The sequence below is a fragment of the Festucalex cinctus genome, chromosome 13, assembly GCF_051991245.1.
Source record: "Festucalex cinctus isolate MCC-2025b chromosome 13, RoL_Fcin_1.0, whole genome shotgun sequence".
NCBI classification, from domain to species: domain Eukaryota; kingdom Metazoa; phylum Chordata; class Actinopteri; order Syngnathiformes; family Syngnathidae; genus Festucalex; species Festucalex cinctus.
Genome location: NC_135423.1, coordinates 25,678,355 through 25,702,148, shown reverse-complemented (window position 1 = coordinate 25,702,148; position 23,794 = coordinate 25,678,355). Strand labels below are relative to the sequence as shown.

The window sequence follows — 23,794 nt, the reverse complement described above, 5'->3', positions numbered from 1 at the left end:
GATTAGCAACTCCGCACCACTCGAACGATTTCGTTATGAAGCTACTTGCTTTGAAAAAAAAAAAAAAAAAGATTCCTGCTGGCACGTTATATTTAGAGTAAATGCGCAAGTTATTGTGTAATGTAATGTAACTGTGATTTCGGAGGTATATTTGCCCATAACTTCAATGGAGAATCTAAAGCATACTGTATTAGTGGAGGAGTTGAAAATTATTTTCGTTGTGGTTGGTGAAAATAGTGTTCTCGAAATTAATTTTCGGCAGGGAATAACTTTCTGGACTTAAATGCTGGCTGTACCGTAAGCACTGCTAGAGTCTGAACTCTCTCACTCAAGTGTGTACTGGTCCATTGTGTAATTGGGTGCACAAGAATTTACAGGCTGCTACGTTTTCCACGGAAACTCGACAAGCAAGCAGCCTTTGCATATTCTATGCAGTCAAGTTACTTTTATCTAGCTAATACAATGTTTTGGGCCCAAAAACTAAAGATCTTACCTCTATTTTGGGGGCTTTGTTGGAAAGTTGGTGACATATAGTAGTATCATCAATTATTTTATTTTATTTTATAATTTTGTTTTTGTTTGTGTCACACTAGATCAACAGCCAAACTTGAGGGCTTCCAGAACCATATTGTGATGTATACAAGCATTCATGCACCGTTTAAATACATCACCGACCTGCAAGAAAAAAAAATATCAAGGGGCGAGTCAGCAGCCATATTGGAATGCCCCGAATGAGGACACTTGAATGGAGGACCCCAGAAGGCTTCGGTGTTGTACCACCAGTATCTCCACCTACCATATCTGAGCTGCAACAAACTGAAGTCAGCCGACGTCTTGGTATGTCATTTACATATGGACGGTATTACACACTACATGAACTTTTTGTGTGAAGCAATACGGAATGGTCACATGTACAAGCACCACTTGTTTTACACAGGACCTGCTGACCAGGTGTCTGAAGCCATGGAGTGACTCCTCCCTCACTTTCCTCAGCAAGCCTTTGAAGAATATGATATCATCGTTGGTGGGAACATGCCCTCACTCCATAACATGTACTTGTGCAGTCAAGGAGCATGTCAAACTTAATAAAACCAGCAAACATTGAAGTGACTTCATTTTTACTGCAGTCTGTTCACACAATCAATGGACAAGCCTTCCTTAATTTTGCCCCAATAACATCATAGAGTAGGCGAAAAGTAGTGTTACAGATCATACTATGTGTTCGGGAGAATGTGTTTGAGGAATGTTGCAATGTTAATGGGGGACAATGTCAGCACACACACACACACACACAAAAAACAAAAAAACATCATGGTATTGAGGTAATCAGATATTTTAGCTGTGTACAACACATACCTGCTCTGTAACACTACTTTTGGCCCAAACCTGTATGTCTATTTTCCATATTTTGAAATGCACAGCGTACTGGTAAATTTCTGGAACAACTGCAATTCATGTAGCTCATTATATTCTAACAGCATTTTTTTTTTTTTTTTTTTTTAGTTAATATGTTCATTTCATGTAGACTTTTATTTTACTTTAATTTATTTATTCATTTTCATGTACTGTACCTTACATTCATTGGCCAATGAAGAATTCTTTGTCATTGCAAGCATTTATAATAATTCTCCAGGCTTTTGATGTTTTACATTTCTAGTCATGTAAAATAGTGTTAGGTTAGGTGTCGAATGAACACTGCATGTTGACGCCAAAGGAAATAGTATTTTTTAGTTATTCAAAATGTACAAATTAACACACAACAACAATATACAAGTTATACAAACTACAACAACAAGTGTCAGACATGGACTAATTATATGCCAGGTAAAAAACCTTTGTATTGTCCTCGAGGATCTGGGAAAGTGTCACTTATTTGCCACAAGTCACCAAGGTGCTGCAGTCTGGGATCCAGGTACAGGAAATCATGGTGGTGCTGATGTGTCAGCAATGTGTCAAAAAGTATTTCTTGGTGTCAGTCTATCAGCTGGACTTGGATATCTTCATGTTCCTCCATGGTCATTTCCTGTACGAGTCTCTGCAAGAAGGTAACAATTGTATGTCAGATGAGGTACCAAACAATGAACTGAAAGTCACTGAGCCAATGAAGTACATTATTATATGAGCAAGACTATTTGTGAAAGTCATGTAAATTCCTGCACATCGAAGTACAAGGAAGCTGTTGTATCTTCAATCAAAACTAATTAAGTTGCTTAGTGATATTTATTAGGTAAAATTGTTCAACATGGTGACAAATCGATATCTGAGTAAAGGGTTTCAAATGTTTTTGTAAGCAGCACTTTTCTGAGTGGTTAGTAGCAACAAGACACGGGGGGGTTTACGAGTCTGAGTTGCAGATGTGTAGTTCAGTTAACACCATTTAGGCCGTGGGGTGAACCCCAAAAAAGTGCCTAGAAAATGAGTTTCGCTCCACTGTCTGGGCACTACTTGTTCAATGCATTTTTTGATAGATAATACCCTTCTGAACTTTGGGTTAAAAGTTCACCCAATGTTTTCCTGCCCCAATTTTGTCACAAGCCAGAAATGCATATTTAGGTAAATAACAAAAAACGAAAATCTTGTGCTGCTGTTTTTGGTTGTAAAACGTCTTACATTAAATTTGGCAACAGAAAATCATTCCCAGATGTTATAAATACATGTACCTAACATCAGAAACAAGTATTGGTGGTTTGGTGCAATCATGTGAATTTAGATAATTAAATATATTAAATTTGTGCCAAAAAAACGCTTCAACTAGAAGTGAAACCAGCACACGGATGTTACATTTAGCTATGTTTATGTTTCATATTTGAAAACAATTCACAACCTATTACGTCATGAAAGGTACACAAGAAGCAGCATACATTGGCCAAAAATACTACAATGCACCACAAACCTGGAACAAGGCAAAATGGACTAGATGAAAATAGATGCATTCAGAGACCAGATTATTATAACATATAGAATATTTATTAAAGTATCCGATTGTGTCATCATAGCATGTCATTTATACCCCCCGCTCCCCACCCCTGCCCCCCACTCAAAAAATATTAATAAAAAAATTAAAATAAATAAAATAAAAATCAAATGTGCATTCACAATAAAACCTTTGGAACTTCATTGGAACAGCTCTCTTTTTTTGGCAGACCAATTTAACAAAGGTCTGTGTTGTGGAAAAATGGAATAGAGACATTTTTATTTTTGCTTGAAAAGTGTTAAAATGGAGAGTTAACATCTTGATAATGAAACAAACAAAATGGCAAATTTTACATAGATTTTACAGCCCTGCACTGTAAAGTGTCCTCGTATGCCCTGTGATTTTACAACCTGATGTTTTACCAGCTATGTGTTAGTGTCACTTTCTTGGCTTACGTCAGTAGACTCAGTAGTTGATGTATCTGATGAGTGAGGTACCCTGTCTAAAGGTTTGTCAGTTGTTGATAATGTCTTTACAAAAACCATTGCAGAGTTGTTGCTGGAAAGGGGTGTGAAAAAACAGCTGGGGGAAATCACACCTCAATCTTCGTTTCAGTATATACTGCCTGAAATAGAAAATTGAAGGGAAAGATGAGCACAAGATACACATATTCACATCACATTAGGGCTGCTCTATTATGGAAAAAAGTAATCATCACCATTATTTTGGTAATAATTGAAATCAAGATTATTCAAAACAATTATATTTTGTTCAAATCAAGAAAATATTTAAACATTTGAAAATAAGACCATTACAATCATATGAAACTATAATTATGTAAGTTGCTTTTGGATCCAACAAAATTTATAATATATATAATTATTATTGTTGTTATTATTGTTATTATTATTAGTATTATTATGACGTTAGCAAAAATTTTACGTTGGGGTGCAGTGTGTGCAGTAAGCTAGTTTTGACATGGGTGTGTGGTAAAATAACTCGTGTGGGCGTGCCACAACTCAAAATTAGTATTATTAGTGCTGCAGCTATCGAATATTTTGGTATTCGGATATCCTACTGAAAATTCTAGTGAATAATCGTATATTTGGATAGAAATAAAAATATACCTATAGGCCTATATACTTTCTTGGTCAAAGAACAATTATAAATACAGAAGACAAAAAAATACATTTGCATGTAATAATTAACAACCAATTGGTTTTCATTTTTAGAGAATCAATTTTATTTATTTATTTATTTTTAACTTAAATTGAGCTTGTCAGCAAACTATTTTTCTCTGAAACAGTGATATTTTAGACAAATCTCTCCCCATAGATTTCATAAATGTGTTTCAATGTGAAGATTTATATGTTACCTGTAGTCTGAAGCATCAAGATCCTCGTGTTTCTTAACACTGTTCACAAACCTCTTAGCTTGTCCATTCTCATCACATCTTTGTCAACTATAATCCTTTGACGGATTACTTGTTCACAAAAGAGTTTGTAGCTCTCAGCATAGGGTTGTCTGAAACACACCTACACTCACTTAACATGTGCAGAGTCATGCTTTCTAATTAATGCTGTCTCGAAATGTAAACAGAATACAAGTGACATATTGCTGACCAATGCTTTACTTTTGAAATGTGTAATTTTAGCAAAGTGACAATGAAATGAAACAACTCACATTTGTTCGTCCCTGGTTGCTGTTTCTGTTGACTTTAAGAACCTTGTGTAATCTCTGAAACCAAACTGCACCTCCATTGTGACACAGTCTTTTGTCTTGAATATGCAGAAGAATGGAACAGTCTTTCTTCATCTCAGCTGCCTGCAGCAACCCGCCTTTAGACAAAAAAGAATTACATTATAAGTGTTATTGTCACATCACCTCTTTACAGTATATGCACATCACAGATTTAAGTAAAGTAAAGTGTTTGTTGAGGTTGATGAGAGAGAGTTTGGGGAAAAGGGAGGGTGTAGCTGTGACTATATTATGACTCTGATGGGCACAGGTAACTCGAGTTTGGTAACCACTGTTGGATTCACTCGATAAATCATTCAGCAGCTCGCCTTTTTAATAAACTATAGCCTTAAAACTTAACCTAGCAACAAATTTTTTTCAGCCCTATACAAAATATCGGTCACATTAATAACAGAAATGGGCACGCGTGTGTGTAGCACATACCTGCTGACAATGTTTCTGCTTTGGCGAGATGATCCCTCTTCCGTGTGCCTTCCGATCCCAGACGAGTATACTTTGAAATTTATTTTTACAAATGATGCAGATGGCTGGAAGGACGGGGCCAGCTGAAGCGATGGGCAAACCTGAACGGGAACGGTTTTTTCACCACTTTCTTTTTAACTTTTTTCTCCTTTCGCTCTTCTTCGCTCTCCGACGTTGTGGTCGCCATTTTTGATATGCGGTTGCTATGGTGAGGAGAAAGCAGCAGCTACCTGATTGGCTCATGTGACCTAAATCACACCACTACCGACCTAATGGCACTACGCCCACACCGGAGATCACTGCGCCTCATCGCAAAATAGTGCCGGGGTTTCACCACCGAAAATACAAAATTGGCAGGTTTTCAGAGGGTGAACTCCACGGATTCTTACTTACTACTAATAAATCTATTTTATGAAGTAAAGATTATTTAGTGCCCCTGGTAGTGGAGCGAAACTGAACGAAAACGTGTGTGACCTGACGGCCTAATTATTTTTGTACGATATACTAAACATATCAGCAAACGATGTAATCTAAATACCACATATTCCAAGCAAAGGTATGTTTTGAGCCATTCACATTGTCAACTTCCGCTTACCCGCAGGACTTAAATCGGGAAATATGTCCTGATCGACTCGCCAATTAAAGGGTTAGAAATTCCCCTTTTTCCTCACCAGCTCTAAGGCGTCAGCGTGAGGAGACGGGAATTAGATAAGCCGATATATCAAAGTGGATTCACCTAGGTTTGTTCACTGTCTTCTTATCATGAGGCCAATCCGTTTTCATCCACCTATCAATCCTGAGTGAGTAACCACACACACAGAGCCCAGGAATGATAATCTGAACACCTCACTTAAATTGGCAGCTCCACTTTTCTAAGTTGTTTGCATTTGTTATTGACCTAGTCATTTAATAATCCTTGTTAGGATCATACGGATTTGTTACATATCAAGCTGGAGTATTTGACTTTATTAATACAGATGGAGACACTCATTAGATGTTATTCGAGTGCACTTACCTTTTTCCAAACGTCCGTTGCTGTTGTCCGTCTTGGAGGAGGAAAAAAAATAATAATGATGCGGACTTATAAAATGTCCCAAAAAAAATAAAATAAAAATAAAAATAAAATAAAATAATAAGGTCTTATAAAACGACCTTGGACTTATAAAATGTCCAAAAATAAAAATAAAATCAAAGACAAATAATAAGGTCTTATAAAACGACCTTGGACTTATAAAATGTCCAAAAATAAAAATAAAATCAAAGACAAATAATAAGGTCTTATAAAACGACCTTGGACTTATAAAATGTCCAACAAAAAAATAAAATAAAAATTAAAAAGAAACAAATAAAATAATTAATTCACAACTGGTTTTTTCAATTATTTTATTTGGTCTTATAAAATGACCTTGGACTTATAAAACGTCCAAAAAAAATAAAACTAAATAAAATAAAGACTGACAAAACAATAAAATGATTGACTCAAAAATTGTCTTTTAACATTTTTATTGTCAATAATAAAAAAACCAATATAAATCATAAAAATCACATTTAATGATAAAACCTTAAATCAATAAAAATAAAATAAAAAACAGGAGATCAAGAATAATATAACCTTTTACAAAAGCTTTCTAAGATTGATCATTTCTCGGAAAAGCTTAAGACCTGATTCACAATAAGATGTTTTTGGCTAAAAATAATTTAAAGATATGAGAGTGTATTAAATGGCCCCCACCCTAACTCGCGATTAGTCATTCATATCTTCCTATTATACATCATTATTGATAAAAGATTTGTACTTTACCCAATCAGTGAAGAATATTCCATTCACGGCTACAAGTCCAAGTTCCTTCGTAAAAAATCTTAAAATCCAACAGCCGTAAATCCTATCTTCGTAAACACACTCCGTCCAGACCACATCGCAGGGAAAAAGGGCGTCGATCCCAGCTGGTGACGACCTTTTATCACCTTGGGTCATATCACTGATTTCTTCCGGTGAGTGTCCTTCCGCATCTCCTCATATCAATGTGCACTTGTTGAGACTCATTCTCAGTAATTTTCCACAGATGAGTCATGAAGATGAGTCATAAATTCTTTACAATTGAGTCATGGACACACAACGTTGAATAAAAATATGTCAAAGGTCATGGCTCTATTCGACAATGATAAACGTTAAAATAAATAACATAGATATATTAATTAAGCAAGCATGAATAACATGTATATACATGACATGTTAATCCCAAATTCTCTCAGGGAACTTAACAGGTTAATTCTAGTTCTTGTTTCACATCTTGTATATATCATTGTTAAATCAAACAATACATACAGGTAATCTTTTCAATTCAGTTACAGCAATATTATCAGCGATAAAAGACAGTATCGCTTATAAATAAAAGAAAAGAAAAGAAAAGAAAAGACAGCAAAACTTCATAGTTGGGCTCAATGTGCTATAAACATTGCTCCATAAATCAGGCTAACAATTGTCGAATATAGATTGTGTTGTGTGTATTACTTAATTCAGGATATCATTTATTTACACTCAATTTGTATCTGGCCCTTTATGGCCTTATAAGGAATGTATGTCCGGGCAATGCTGAGTGGGTGGCTTAGTTGTACAGGTTTGGCGACATCTGGTGGTTACTTTGAGGAACTGCACCCAGAGGCCAAAGAATGATTCTCAGTCCTACAGACACCAATTGGTCTCTAACTAAGAATTGAGTCTAGCCCATTAATTTGTTATCTCATTTTACATGATATGGCGTTTCATCTGACCCTACTCAATCTACTCAATTCAACAACATGCATACTCGAATGGAATTATTTTTCCATGATGACATAATTGTACGTTACGAGACACCGCGTTCACTTCTGCGTTCTCTTCCTCGTCGTCTCCCTCGCCCCCTCCTCGCCCTCTTTGAGATGGTCCACATGTCTATAAAACATATAACATAACTGTGTGTTCTCTGTTGCATAGTTTAGTTGCACTAACAAATATGAACATAGATAGCCATTATCATTAGCTGACGTACAGTATTTCCTAACAATGCCGACAAAAATATTAATTCTGAAATTAAATGACTAAATCACAAATATTAGGGATCTGTACAGTATGTCTAACAAATGCAATTCACTTACGTCATCACTCGAGGGAATACCAGAAGTTGTTTGCGTTCTGTTCCGGTGAAATTGGTGGTAGGCTGTTGAAGTAGGGTCTCTCTGGGACGCCGTAGTTCGTGTGCTTAAAATCATTGCATTATCTTGTTTGACCGATAGATGGCGGTCGTGAGCTACACACTGGGGCTTTAATGAAATACCAAAGCATGAATATACAACCCCAACACACTTTCTTATTCATCATTTTGCCAAGAGCACCACCAAGTGTCAGACGACTGGAAATTCTTAGCCATTCTCTGTCATGCCACAGATACCGGAAAGTACCTGGGGACAGTTGCAGCGGAGGCGATGTGGAAGCTCGACTGGATGGAGAGATGCTGCCTTGTCCTGTTGGAGGTAATTGCATCTTCCATTTGACTTGTTGTAATGCGTTACACTGCACTGCAATTGGCTGGTGACCACTTGTACACAGCTTCTTGCCCAATGGGGTATATGCCACGGAAGAGGTGGGACTGTTTTTGTACATCAGTTTGTTTCCGGTTCGGTTTGCGACGTGTGGGCTGCGTCAAAAATACTTGTGCTTCCGACTTTGTGCCCCTTGGTGGCGCGTTCGTAACCCGGACCGGAAAGAAACTGTTGTGCAAAATCATGTCCCGCCTCTTCCGTGGCATATACCCCATATCAGCCAGGATAGGCTGTAGCCATCATAGTGCCCATCAGCACCAGGTAGCCACCAAGGGCCATGTGAGTAGCCCGTGGCCCGGATCTAAAAGATAGCTCACCAGTGATGGGACATTATTTATTTTCTAAAAATGTTGTAGAAGTGATGGTTTCAAAATGTAAACACTGGCAGAGACTTCTAAAAATAGTGTAGCCTATTGATATATATCCATTTGTTATGAAAAATCATTAGCATGATGATTGTCTTCTCATGAATTAATATAATTGTAATAATATTAAAGGTTATGCTGAGCAAATGTGTTATTCCAAAAGTGTGGTAGCACTTCATGTTAATCAGTACCCTCGAAGTAGCTCTCAGTTTGAAAAAGGTAGGTGACCATGCTCTTATCTAATTCACGACCCTATTGAGGACAAGTGGTTTAGAAAATGGATTATATTACCACAAGATAGGATGAACAACGTTGGATGCCCTAATAGTTACTAACTCCCGAGGATATCTACTTTGATGTTAGATCTGTCTAACTAGGAAAATGGCAAAAATGCTAAATACATTTTACACCATTTTATGTGGACAAATAAGACCAGATTGACTCTGCAGGACATTAAACTCAGTCATTTAAAATATTTAGGCTTATTTGGCAGTGATCGATTCCCTCTGCCCATCTTTTACTCCCTATTCAGAGAGTAATGAGTTCATCCTGTATGCTGTGAGGAACTCGATCCATCGCTATGACCTTGCCACTGGTACTGACCAGGTCCTCCCTCTAGTGGGCCTAAAGGAGGCCGTGGCTCTGGACTTTGACTATGACAAGAACTGCATCTACTGGGCTGACATCTTGCTGGATACCATACAGGTTTGAGACTCCATTACAAATTGAACAGTAACTACTGTCACAAAATAGAATTACGTATCACAATTCTCAATTATCTTTTTCAAACTTGTAGGTACTATTCTTCTATATCTAAGCAAGTTTTGAATGATATCCATACTCTGCCTTTCTATTCTCCTTAATCCAAATTCTCTGATAGCTGTAGCTGCAGTCAAACGAGTGATAATTTAAATTAAAAGTCCTTAGAGTTATGTGACACATACTTGTTGTCTTTTCTCATGTTTTATTTTAAGACAGATTTAAAAAAAGAAAATCTGATGTTTGAGGTTAACCATTACCAATGAGGTATCTTCTATTGCAGCGTCTCTGTCTAAATGGCAGCACAGGTCAGGAGATTATAATCAGGAGAGACCTGCAGAACGTGGAGGCCTTGGCTTTTGACCCCATTAGCAGATTGCTTTACTGGGTTGATGCTGGTGCACAGAAAATTGAGGTAAACAAAACTGATGCATTATAAAGTTGTATAATGTATTTAAATGACGTGTAAAATTAGATGGTAGGAATAATTGTAAAATGTGTACGGATGCACAATCTGTTAACTAAAAGAAACCAGGAGGCGACATTTATGTATTTTGCCAACACCAGTTATACATAAGTCGCATATTTGCTTTGCATATCTTGCGAGCTAAAATGTATTTTCTCATTTCCACTCACGCACTTGTAAATTAAAAAAAAACAAAAAACATTTGCTGGTTTGTGTATGTTTAAGGTTTCCAATCCTGATGGGGATTTCCGTCACACTCTCCTTAACGCCTCTATCCTGGAACATCCGCGAGCTCTTGTTCTTCTGCCCGAACAGGGGTAAACTCCTTACATTAAACACACATGCGCACACGGACCAAGCATCCCTTTATTTCTAAGGCCAAAATCAATATTTGAAATGTTAAAATATTGGAAATTAAAGTATCAATTTTGTGCCAATAAGTTTTTTATTTTAAGTTTCAGATGTAAAACATGAATGTAAAGGGAGTAGTACAGTGGAACCTCTACTTACGAACGTCTCTTCATGCGAAATTTTCGAGTTACGAAACGCCTCAACGGGAAAATATTGCCTCTTGTTATGAAAGAAATTTCTAGATACGAAGGTAAAAATACATTACCGAACGCAAAATACTTTCGGCTATGGCTATTTCCTACCATAGGTGCCTATGAGCGTAAATACTAGATCGGTGTTTGTGCATCGTTCTGGCATCCCATTGGCTAAGAGGAACCTCTACCATAGTTATGAGCGTATACTAGATCGGTGTTTGTGCATGTTTCTGGCATCCCATTGGCTAAGAGGAACCTTTACCATAGGTATCTATGAGCCTAGATACTAGATCGGTGTCTATACAGCGTCCTCATCATTCATCCCGCGGCCCATGAAGTGTTCCGATAGTTTTTCGTAAATGTATGAACTAACGGCCAACGAATTTGTGCAAAAATTGGTGATTGATGAAGGCACAGTAAGTTTTTAATTACGACGAGACGAGTCCTTTTTTTTTTCTTTTTTTTTGGGGGGGAAAAAAAGATTCCTCACCATACCGGAAGTTTCCATGACGTTTCAGAATTTGTTTAAAAGAATCGGCCAGAAAAAGTGTTCACCAGTTGGGTGTTTGCTCACTAAGATGATGTTTGCCTTGGACATTTACGAAGCATTGTTTAAAAACAAACAAAAAACAAAAAAACAAAACAAACATCCTTGGATCAGTTCTTTGCAAAACACCAGGCAGAAAAAACACTTCTGAGAGAGAACATGAACCAAAGAGGGCGAAAAACAATGAGGACAGCAGTTAAAAAGGTAAATGACCACCATTTTTATTCTTTACTCTATTCTTTGTTTTTTACATTACGCAGAACTCTCCTTTATTGTGCACTAATCTAATTGTAACATGTATTTGTTACATGTTTTGATGCATTTTTATGCTTTATAAAACATTTATGTCTGAATTTTAGGAGGCTCGGAACGGATTAGGGCATTTACATGGGAAATGCGTCTCTACTTACAAAATTTTCTACTTAAGAACTTTCTTCCGGAACCAATTAATTTCGTAAGTAGAGGTACCACTGTATACTTAACCATAAAAGTCTGTTAACAAAATATAAACTATATACATTGTAACCTTGAGTTACGAACCTCTTTTTTTTTCTTTTTTTTTTAACCAACTATTTGGGTTAATGTCCAGGCCTGTTTCATGGGTTTGTTTTTTAAAATAATTACGTTGAAGCACAATTCAAAAGCAGTGTCTGATTTTCATTTGTTAATTTTCATTACTTTTGTCAGATTCAAATTATTTCTGTGACCACTGTGACTTTGAGCATTTCACAGGAACGAATTATGTTTAAACAACGAGGTACCACTATATTTAATCCGTAATGTATTGCCCCACAGTCTGATGTTCTGGACTGACTGGGGAGACAGAGCAGCAGGTATTTACCGAAGTGCCATGGATGGAACCGGTGTGTCCTCAATTGCCTCAGAAGGTGTCCGCTGGCCCAATGGAATTACAGTTGATGATCATTGGCTGTACTGGACCGAGGCTTTCAGCGACCGCATTGAAAGGGCCGACTTCACTGGAGGACAACGACACATTCTCTTCGAGGGGTTACCCCACCCATATGCCATCGCTGTCTTCAAGGTGCGTGCTTCTCATTTTAAATAGTTTGAACTGACTGTTTGCCTTTTGAAATGTTAACAAACTTGCTTGCAGAATGACTTGTATTGGGACGACTGGTCCAGAATGGGGATCTTCAAAGCACTGAAAAGTGGTACTGAGAGTCATGAGCTAATTGTTGGCAGACTGACTGGTGTCATGGACCTTAAGATTTTTTATAAAGGCAAGAACGGAGGTGAGAAAAGTGTCTGTGAAACAGATATATGAGTGGATGAATTGGAATAATACATTAAGCAGTTGCATGTGTACTAAATTCATGTAAAAACAGATCAGACAAGGAAGCTTAACAAGATTTATTAAGCATAGATAGTAGTGTACCTGTAGAACCGACTGAAAACTTCACGACACAATATGTCTTCAATTATCTACCAGGGCACAACGCCTGTGCTGACCTGCCATGCAGGTTACTGTGTCTGCCTCAGCCTGGCTCGAGACACACCTGCATTTGTCCAGAAGGCACCCCAACTACCACCTTGCCTGATGGACAGGTGCAGTGCCAGTGCCCTACAGGATACCAGCTCCAAAACAACACCTGCGTTAAGACTGGTGAGACTGTGTTTTAGAAAATCACCTTGTGCTGCAATTGGCTTATAAATGGAGCCATTAAAAATGGCTTGTTTACTTGTCTAAGTATTGGTTGTGTGTGACTATGCCCGTCATTGTCAGAGGTGAGCTGTTCTGCCAACCAGTACCGCTGCTCAAATGGCCGCTGTATTAGTAATATCTGGAAGTGTGACAGTGACGACGACTGCGGAGACATGAGTGATGAGCAGGAGTGTCGTAAGTACACAGTGTTATCGTCCAATAAAAACTTAGCTTGACTCAAACTGTTCTTGTTGGTGTCTTCAGCAACTACAACCTGTGACCCGACCAACCAGTTCCGCTGCGTCTCCTCTGGTTCTTGCATTCCTTTGGCTTTCCAATGTGACCACGAAGATGACTGTGGAGACAACAGTGATGAAGAGCACTGTGGTAAGTCTTCATTCATATGTTTACGGTATATTAATATAAAAGTTTTTTTTTTTTTTAAAGTTACTCAAGCCTTGAGGAACGAACTCGTGACCTTCAGCTTGGGAGACAGCCACTCTACCACCTGAGCCAAGCCACTCCTGCTGTGTGTTAGTATATCGCTGGTGTCAGGTGGAATCCTCGTACCACCAAGAGCATATTTTGTCTCATTTTGGACACACCAGCAATGCAGGTAATGAATAGTGGCATGGCTCAGGCGTAGAGTTGCTTTCTTCCAAGCTGAAAGTCATGTTTGTTGCTTGAGTATTTTTTTTTTAATAAATTAGTAAAATGTACTCAATACGGGCGGCACGGTGGGCGAGTGGTTAGCACGTCCGCCTCCCAGTTCTGAGGACTCCGGTTCGAGTCCAGGCTCTGGCCTTCCTGTGTGGAGTTTGCATGTTCTCCCCGTGCCCGCGTGCGTCTTCTCCGGGTACTCCGGTCTCCTCCTAAATTCCAAAGACATGCAGGGCAGGTTAATCGTTTTCAACTTCTTCCTACTCCCTTGAACATATACATAGATATTTATTGGATGTTTCTTTTATTTTTTTTTTACTTTTAACTTTATGTGTTTATATAATTATACGTGTATATATGCATATGTTCAATAAACTTCAAACTTCAAACTTCAAACTTCAATTGGGCGCTCCGAATTGTCCCTAGGTGTGCTTGTGAGTGTGGATGGTTGTTCGTCTCTGTGTGCCCTCCGATTGGCTGGCAACCAGTTCAGGGTGTCCCCCGCCTACTGCCCAGAGCCAGCTGAGATAGGCGCCAGCACCCCCCGTGACCATTGTGAGGAAAAAGCGGTCAAGAAGATGGATGGGTGGATGTACTCAATACACTCCTTGTAAAATTTGTGAAAAAAAACCTCACAAGAATTTTTACGTAAATGTTACTCATTCTTCCTATGGTTACTACAGTTTTCAACATTTAATTGAACACCAGCTGGTGTTTGGAGAGATGCTGTATGTTGAGAGTAACAGTGTAACTTTCCCCTTCAGTTGATAATTGATTTTTAGTTTGATTGTTGTTATATGACTTAGATTCTCACGTGTGTGGTGCCGATGAGTTTACATGTGCACGCGGTGTTTGCATCCGTGATGCCTGGCGTTGTGATGGAGACAATGACTGCAGAGACTGGTCAGATGAGGCGAACTGCACAGGTAATGTTTTATTTATTTATTTATTTATTTATTTATTTATTTATTTTTATAGAATTCAGTGATAAGATCCCACTGTTAAAAGTCTAACTTTTGCACAATTACAATATTAGTAATATTGTCTTGGCTTAGGTAAAAAAATCTTTAACAGCTTTTTTGTGATAGTATTAAAATCACGATTGTGTAAAAAGATTCTTACTGTATATCCTCAAAGCTTTTCTTGCTGCTCTAATTAGCTCAAATTCTTGTTTCTTTCTAGCTGCCCAACATACATGTGAATCCAGTAGTTTCCAGTGTCACACGGGGCATTGCATACCGCAGCGCTGGACGTGCGACGGTGACAATGACTGCCAGGACAGCTCAGATGAAGACCCTCATTACTGTGGTAACATGAAACACTTACTAACACATGTCCTGTACATCACACAACACTGCGTTTCACTACCTGTCATCATGTTGCCCGATATCAGCTGCATCAGTTAAGCAAGGTCACACTTGACGTATTACTATCATCAGCATGGTGGTTATATTCTTTTTTTTTTTTTTCATGCTATATAGTTTTTGACTGATATATTTTTTTTGTAAATTAAATAATTAATTTATGTATGTATATTTATTTATTTATCCATCCATCCATGATCCAGTAAGGTAATAATAATATACTACAGCCAAGTATTCTATTTAGCCCTGCTTGTTAGATAATTATTGGCATTATTATGTCTTTGGCAATAATAGCCATCTATAATATTTACTTAGACTGAAAAAGATCCCAGTTAGCGGCCGCTAAAGTGCATGTTTGCTGTGACAGATTGTGGGTGTTACCAGTGTCTGTGTTGAATATTTGCTAAGACCCCAAATAGCAGCTACTAAACTACATTATTACTCACTCTAACAGATTGCATGACAGATTGTGTCATGTCTTGCTGTTGGCAAGAGGTGTAAAAGTGGTGGAGACCACCGTATTTGGAGAAGGTTACATGCTAAACTCATTCACTCCCAGCCATTTTCAGAGAAGCAATCCCCTTCACTCCCGGCTGTTTTACTGGAAGTTGACTTATTTTGCAAGGCCCACAGAATATTCATCCATCCATCCATCCATTTTCTTGACCGCTTATTCCTCACAAGGGTCGCGGGGGCTGCTGGCGCCTATCTCAGCTGGCTCTGGGCAGTAGGCAGGGGACACCCTGGACTGGTTGCCAACCAATCGCAGGCCCACAGAATATTGTGTTCTATTATTATAAAAAAGATGGAACCTACCAAAAGAAAGATTAGTCTCTTCTTTCTCAATTCTATTTAGAATTGTGAGTAATTTTTTCCCCCAACATGGGCCCTGGTTGATCTCCTTTGCTCTGCTCCCACCTGCTGGCCGAGTAATAACTGGCTTGAGTAATAACTAGTGTTGATCCGATATCGTTTTTTGGCCCCCGATACCGATTCCATTACCCAGCTTTGCAGTATTGGCCGATACCGATACCATACCGATACCTAAGGTTTTTTTTCCCTCAACATGAAAAAGCTGTCCTGCCATTGGTTCAGAGCATTCAAGGGCCAATAGGATATCGTTATGAAGTGAACATGTCACATATCAGTGAATGTCATGCACGAGCAAAGAAACAAGAAGCTGCATCCAAAATTCTATATTAGTGTTGGAATTAATGGTATCAGCATGTTACTTGTGAGTACTCACCGATACCGATACCACTGTTTTAAGGCAGTTTCGGCACCTCTGCCGATACCAGTATCGGTATCGGAACAACACTAGTAATAACTACCATTTCTCAACCGTTCTTTGCAGTTGAGAGGCTGCATCAAAGCCTTCTGTATATTCTAGCATAAAAAAATAAAATAAATACAAATTAAAAAAACAAAAAAAACGTGGAGGTATATATACACGTCTTTGGGACACAAAACATTTAAAATAGAACATATTTATTAGGAGTGGGACGATACGGGTAAACCACGATTCGATACTGTGACGATATTTGGCTCACGATATTGATAATATCACGATACGCGACATCTACGATTTTTTATGATTGTCGAAAAAAATTTTAGCAATATATCATGATATGTGACTGAAAAAGCCAATAAATGCCCATAAAAAGGAAAATGTCTAATTATGCATTTATTCAATGCCAAAACTTTGTACAATGTACAAAGTTCTGCATCGTGCCTCACAACCGCTGAGCCTTTTAACTGCAAACATTGTAAAGTGAGACAAATTAAAGTGCATAAACATTTATAACATAACACTGCATAACTGGACACATTATATCGATATCTACCATCAGTGTATTGATAATTTATTGCAACAGAGAGCGCAACAATATATTGCGATATCGATTTTTTTCTCCCACCCCTAGTATTTATACGTTTTTGGGAGCAAATGAGTTAAGGTAGAGCTCTAATGGTCTTCACCATATCGCTGGCGTTGGGCTGAATCCTCATAAGTCACAATTTGGCAGTTTTCATATATATATATATACTTTTTTTTTTCAAAAATCTATACTGGTAAGTGGGTGGCACTTTTACAAATTACTGACCAATTTAAAGTGTGTGCTCTCTTTAATGATGCAATATTAATGGTTGAACAAACCTGCTATTTTTGGGGTCTCCCGAAAATTTGGGAGGTGCAAGGTTTTGGGAGAAGCCAGTACCAATTCTCACAATGACCCAGACACAGCAGTATAGTAGATAGGGCACCCACTCTGGTCTCCGTGGCCCCCTATCCTGCATTTTGTATGTTTCCCTCCTCCAACATACCATGATTCAAATGATCAGGATTGCTGTTAGGTTCCTGGAAAGCTTGCTGATGAGCTGATCATTGGAATCAGGTGCGTTGGAGGAGGGGAATAATGAAAACATAAGGGATAGAGACCCTCGAGGACCAGAGTTGGTTTCTCCTGCCTTAGATCATTCAAAAGCTCTAAATCTACATTGCTGAATAAACAATTTATTGCGATAATTTTTGTCAACTTTTCAAAAATGTTCACACAAGTGGCAAAGTTCTCCCTAGCTGCCTTTCATTTTGTGTATGTTACATTGCCACTGGTTTGCATGCATTTTACACGTACTATTTAATACTACAAAATCATCAGTGTAGTTTTTCTCAGGTTTGAAAAATCTAATTGTACATGCTGAAATAATCAATTTACATATTGCGCATTCTAAATTAATCATTTTGTTTATTTTTCCTGGTAATTTATTGCATCTGTTTAGATCAGCTTTAACCTCAATTTGTGTGCTAATCAAGTTTGTGTTCGTTTATGCATGCACGTTTTTAGTCATTCAGGCCAATAGGTCGCTTGCACATGTCGTCACTTCCGCCTCGGATTTGTCGTAGTCGCCATGCTGGGTGGCCTCCATTTACGTAATGATTCGGACACGTATCTATCACGTTTGTTGTCTGCGTTTAAAATGGTACATTGTTGCTGCATCGTTGGCTGTTCGAACAAAGCCAAGGGGGAAAATGGGGGAAAATTTCTTCCGAATTCCGAAAATAACTAGGAACCAGTGCCTGGAGACAGAGGAGTGCGGACTCCGGAGGGAAGTCGTTACTTTGGGCTCGTGTGTGCAGCCATCACTTTGTGAGCGGTAAGCTTGTTTACCTTCATTTAATGCATGAGGATTAATAACGTTGCGACCGCCCATATATGGGCAAGTTGCTTATGTTTTGGATTCATGAGCAAGCAAGTTCGGTAGTACAAGCTGGCTAGCGGACGTTAGCCGAAAGCTAACATCGAACATTTTCACCCAAGTAGTGCCAGTGCAAAGTGTTTACTGCTGAAATTGGATTGATTAGTCTTGGGCTCTTAATGCCGATAACATGTTTTTTGGTGGCAAAATGTAAACTTGGAAAAAAGAGACAGAAGGGGGTGATGCAAGAAAACAGACCCCCGGTAGCCTACACATCATGCTAAAGAACTTATTCACGGCCACCCTACTGCGGCAAAATAACCAGTCTTTCCATATTTTATTTGTTTATATATTTGTTTATTTTAACAGGTCACCCTGCGCCCGTTTTTCTGTCCAATCATCCCGACTGGGCTCCAACATTAAAGTTGGGTCCCAAGTTACAACATCTATGTCTCAGCCCAGTCGGTGCCAAGATATGAACGTGCACAGGAGAGACAAGCAAAGAAAAGACGACTCGAAGTGGCAGAGAGTTTGTTGCAGTTATGCAGCCAGATGGCTCCAGTAACCTGTACCCTCAAGTACTGCTGACATCATTGACTCTGGTATGCCACTCAGAATTCATTACATGATATATTGTATGCATGAGTGAATGTATGTGTTTATGTTTGTGTGTGTACACGCACCTTATATTTTAGAGACATTTTGAAGTGTTTATAGAAATAAGTATTTGCCTGTAGCAATGTTCATACATTAAAAAATGCAACAAAATGTGTACATTTCTTTTACACTGACAAAAAAACGATACTACTGTACTATATTAAACCTTTTACTGGTACCGTATTTTTTTGTGATCTTTTTTTTTTTTATTATTATTTCTTTAGGGATCTCATGCCACACCGACTTGATTGCCACTGACATGATGGAAACGAAGGCGAGCATCAAAGCATTGGAGGAGGACAACATGCGACTCTTTGTTTGGCGCTAATAAAGGCAGCGATTATACAAATTCTATTGTTGGGTTTGTTTACAAAGCTATACATAGAACAAATGACAGGATTTGACTCAATGTGCAATATGGTCCCTCTTAAAGTAATGGCATAAATCTCTATTATTTCTAAAAGCACAAAAAATGAAGTGAATAATGATTAGATGTAGTAATTTCAGGGATAAAATTGAACTGTTAATTAATGTATTTATTTTAGCACAGGTGCCTACCATCCTGATGACGGTATGATGTAATGTTGATGGGGTACGCAATGACTTTCATTATACTATGTACAGAGGAAAAAGTTGCTCTCTTTTAAATTTGTTTAATGTAAGACAAGTACCAGTACTGTGTTTCAGTTTTCCCAATAATCCTTGTTTCACACTTGTCACAAAACCACTGTCCTTTTGGCAGTCTAGATTGGCACACTTCAAGTGATATCATTTGATTTTACAATCTGCTTCAGCACAAAAAACTACTTTATTCCGCATCTTTGAAGTACATGAGCAAGTGGTAGGTGACAGCGGCTGAGCAGGAACACTGGAAGTCCACTGCTGATCTAGTAAATGCTCTCCCGAGCAGTTCAGGTAAGGAGGGGACTTTGGGGAAAAAAAAACTCTGGCTTTTCCAGCTGGCCAAAACGAGCGATCTGGGTGGACTCGCTCAATCACACTTTGTCCACACCACAAAGTCGCAGAAGTCCCGTCCAGTTAAACTCATCTGTGCCTGAATCTGAAAATATTACAAACATAGTAATGAAAATATGAAACATAGAATTAAATAAGAAACTACAAAAAGTAAAGCCATACATACCTGGTAATAATATTGGTGTTGTCGTGACAAGTGATGGGAATTGTTGCCATCCGGCACCAGACAGAAATTGGGTGTTGTGACAGCCTCCTTAACCGTGAGATCATAAGAAAAGCTGTCAGTATGCTCAGTAGTTACCATGAACACGTTTTATTGTACTGGAAACTGAAACTAAAAATACGTCCTCTGAGAGTGGTTAACCTTAACCATTTAGAATAAGTTGATTAAGTAACATGTAACTAGTGAAAGGGTAGCATTAAATTTAATTAAGCCACGGGGAGGCTGTGCATAGTTACTTTTTATTCTTATACGCTCTGCCATATTTGCCTGTTATAAAATGATTAGAAAAACCACATCAGGTAAACCCAGCTGTGCATGTAAACACAATGATAACAGGAAGCCTGAGAACAAATCAACATTTTTGTGTGCAGAATTACCAACACCATGTGGTTTACTTACGTGCAACAGCAACAGTTTCTTCTGATGCGATGTTAAAGTTTACACTCTGTATCCACCCGCTTACAAAATAATTGTAAGCCTCCAGGGATTTGTTGGCGTGTTATGGAGCATGTTGTCAACACGAGGTAGTGAAAAATGTCCAGAGAAGTCACATTTGGCCAGCAAGCTTTCTCCGTCAAAAAAAAAAAATCACCCTTGGTCAGGACGTAATTAGGATCAATCCCACCACACAGAGACACCTTCTGCCTGTATCGTTGTTTTTGATCTTCCGGTAAATCGTGAAAATACTGCGTAATTGACATCAGGTTGATAAGCTCTACCGTGTAACTCACGAGTGTACCTTGTGAACCGGCGGACACCCAAGATGGCGCCCGAAGAAAAAACTCCCATGATGCATTACGATGTGCAAGCGACCTATATAAGAGGATAGAGTCCAGATAAGGAAGCTTACTTGCCTATGTTTGTGTGTCATCGCCACAATCATGAAGAAGCACAGCTCTTTCAGCAATCTTTACTATTTTTATTATTTTATTATTTTCCAGAGGGATCTAAATGCAAAGGCTTCCTCTGCTCCAATGACACATGCTTGCCAGTCACTTCCCATTGTAATGGCATTAAGGAGTGTCCAGATGGCGCTGATGAGGACTACTGTGGTGAGCATGGTTACCGTACAAATTCTGACAGTGATTCTCACACAAATTTGTTGAGCACATCGTACCTTTTTTAATATGTTACTTTATTTATTTTTTTGCCCACAGACCCATTGTGCACTCGCTACATGGAGTTTGTATGCAAGAACCGAGCCCAGTGTCTCTTTCAGTCCTTGGTATGTGATGGTGTCAAACACTGTGAAGATGGATCTGATGAGGATCCGGATTATGCCAAATGTGGTAAGGAATCTGTCTTTTTCAAAGTTTTCCTTGTTTTATCACTTTCAAATGATCTATAAAATCTGAATTAGATTAGATAGCTGCATATGTATTGAAATGCAATTGGTTACTGCATTTCTTATATACTTGTACTGTATAGAGTGTGAGTATGTGAGGGGTGGCTGAAAAGTTGATAGCCTGGCCCGGAAGGACTTATGCTACACTGATGAAACTAGATATGCATTCAATTCAATCCTGTGTGAAAATAATGGTGTAGTTTGTTTTCAGATTTACCAAGGCTGATGTGTTTGTTTTTTTTGAGACTTTGAAAGTCAGTGGTTGGATTGACTGCTGTGAGTAACTGTTAGGGCTGGGAATCTTTGACTGTCTCACGATTCGATTCGATTACGATTTTTGGGTCTACGATTCGATTCAGATTCGATTTTTGATTCTCGATTCAAACGATTTTCGATTCAGGATTATTTGATTGACAGATGATTTCTGCTTCAATTTACAGACATGCACAACATTGTTATGATCTACTCCAGTCTGCTTTGCAAGACAAAATGACAAATAGAGACATTAAAGTGTAAACTTCTGAGTGGGAACTTCCACTGGTTCTTGTATCTTAATGCTCACGATATTATACAAACAGTAATAACCAGACGGCTGCATTTTCTCAGTTGAACTGTTTACTGGATGCCAGAAAGATCGAGTACACAGCTGCGGAGCCCTCTTCCATTAGCATGCGGAAGAGGAACTGCTCTATTCAAAACCCTGCACTTATACTAGGGGTGTGCTCAAAAAATCGATACGGCAATATATCGTTGCGGGCCTCATTACAATACACGTATCGATACGCAGGCGTCAGAATCGATATTGCTCGTTAACTTTAAATAGGCAGTTAACTTTTGCCTTTGCAGCTTGCGTTGTACCTAAAAAATAAAAACCAGCAGCGTCTTTGAAGTTAATTGCCTTCAATTAATGCAAAAATAGTTCACCAGTGATTGGACACTGAGTCTTGCTAAGAAAAATAAAAGCAGAAGAATAATATCAATTTATTTACTTATAAACTGTCTCAGTGAACCAATTTTCCTATACAGTGATACCTCAGCTCACGAACATAATTGGTTCCCAGAAAGGGTTTGTAAGGCGAAAAGTTTGTCTTCCGAACATTTATTTCCCATAAGAAACCATTAAAATGAGAATAATCCGTTCCCAGGTCCCTATAAAACATAATTTTCTACTAAATAAGCCTTAAAACTACACAAAAATATACCTTATTTTATGTATAATAAATGTGCTATTGTATTGTAATTAAACAAATAATCTGTACTGTATAATAAAGTCGTTTTATTTACCTTTGTTATGGTAGTTCTTAAGGATGGTAGCAATGGTAGACTTACTTCATTCGCGAGCGTTTCACCGCGTAGAGTGTTTATGGAACGGTTGCCGCTCATTCGCGCTTTCGTGCTCACCGGAGCGGAGGAGGTGTGTCCCTTGGTGAACAAGGAAGTGGAGCACTTTAGCGAGTCAACAAAAAGTGAGCACCGCCAACTACTTTCACCTCTTTCCTGGGACTAAACTGCCGTGGCACTATTTTCTCCTTTTTTGAGGTACGTGATAGCACTTTCGCTTTTTTTAGTGGCGCGAACTCCATTGACTACAATGCAAAGGCGCCGCCGTCCCTCGCCGTCCCTCGCTTTTGGCGAGAACGTAGCATTAGGCTTAACACTAGCCTGTGGTGGGGTCTTTTTCGGTCCCATAATAGCAAAAGTACACTCAATATGGTCCAAAATGTCTATCAAACACAAACCGCGTCCGCACTAAAAGAAAGGGGGTGACGAACTGGGACGCCGTGAGCGTGCGTCAGCTTCTCGTGGCCGCCACCGTGGTGCTGTTCGACCGCGTGGTTTGGTTCGTCCGCCGAAAACTAGTTCGTCAGCAGAGACTATATACTCGCGAATTTAATGTTCGTGAGGCGAAAATTTCGCGAGCTTAAGCGTTCATCAGCCGAGGTATCACTGTATTTTTTTGAAAAAACGAAATATGTGGGATACATATGTATCACAATACGTATCGTGGCCCCTGTATCGTGATACGTATCGTATCGTGAGGTTGGTGGCAATACCCAGCCCTAACTTATACTGTCTAGGCCCACCCGCCCACATGGGGGAACGGCTCAACCTCCTCATGTGAGAATGTGTCGCCTGATGACTTTAACTGATTTTTACTGGATACGGCTGTCAGAATGCAGACAGATATAAAGGCGTCAAGCAAGGACAAATAACAGCGACATAACAGCCTAGCTCAAGTCATCTATCTAGTCATCGAGAGCCCTAATCTAACAAAAGTGTCTTTTTGTTTTTTTGTTTTTTTTGTTTTTTTGTTTTG

At 38.7% G+C, this 23,794-nt stretch overlaps 1 protein-coding gene and 2 long non-coding RNA genes across 4 annotated transcripts in view; 1 reads left to right on the top strand and 2 right to left on the bottom strand.

The window, feature by feature from the left end:
- Positions 1-23,794, top strand: part of sorl1 (sortilin-related receptor, L(DLR class) A repeats containing) — a 172,698-nt gene that overhangs the window by 89,018 nt on the left and 59,886 nt on the right. Inside the window, exons 16-28 of the mRNA XM_077540257.1 lie at positions 8,559-8,644; positions 9,611-9,783; positions 10,121-10,252; positions 10,529-10,620; positions 12,191-12,437; positions 12,510-12,648; positions 12,846-13,019; positions 13,140-13,253; positions 13,323-13,445; positions 14,525-14,644; positions 14,901-15,026; positions 21,074-21,184; positions 21,290-21,421. Of these exons, the coding sequence (XP_077396383.1) occupies positions 8,559-8,644; positions 9,611-9,783; positions 10,121-10,252; positions 10,529-10,620; positions 12,191-12,437; positions 12,510-12,648; positions 12,846-13,019; positions 13,140-13,253; positions 13,323-13,445; positions 14,525-14,644; positions 14,901-15,026; positions 21,074-21,184; positions 21,290-21,421 (1,769 nt within the window). The remainder of the gene's footprint in view (positions 1-8,558; positions 8,645-9,610; positions 9,784-10,120; positions 10,253-10,528; positions 10,621-12,190; positions 12,438-12,509; positions 12,649-12,845; positions 13,020-13,139; positions 13,254-13,322; positions 13,446-14,524; positions 14,645-14,900; positions 15,027-21,073; positions 21,185-21,289; positions 21,422-23,794) is intronic.
- On the bottom strand, positions 1,624-5,610 carry LOC144033315 (uncharacterized). 2 transcript variants are annotated; one of them, XR_013287929.1, is made up of 4 exons: positions 5,096-5,610; positions 4,598-4,752; positions 4,290-4,438; positions 3,068-3,539 (listed from the first exon to the last, which is right to left on the bottom strand). It is a non-coding gene; the product is annotated as an uncharacterized LOC144033315 (long non-coding RNA). The 2 variants fall into 2 exon arrangements; XR_013287930.1 differs by lacking the exons at positions 4,598-4,752; positions 5,096-5,610 and adding an exon at positions 1,624-2,035 and having other exon boundaries at positions 3,370-3,539; positions 4,290-4,589.
- On the bottom strand, positions 18,271-20,905 carry LOC144032817 (uncharacterized). The gene is made up of 3 exons (XR_013287802.1): positions 20,532-20,905; positions 20,076-20,162; positions 18,271-19,994 (listed from the first exon to the last, which is right to left on the bottom strand). It is a non-coding gene; the product is annotated as an uncharacterized LOC144032817 (long non-coding RNA).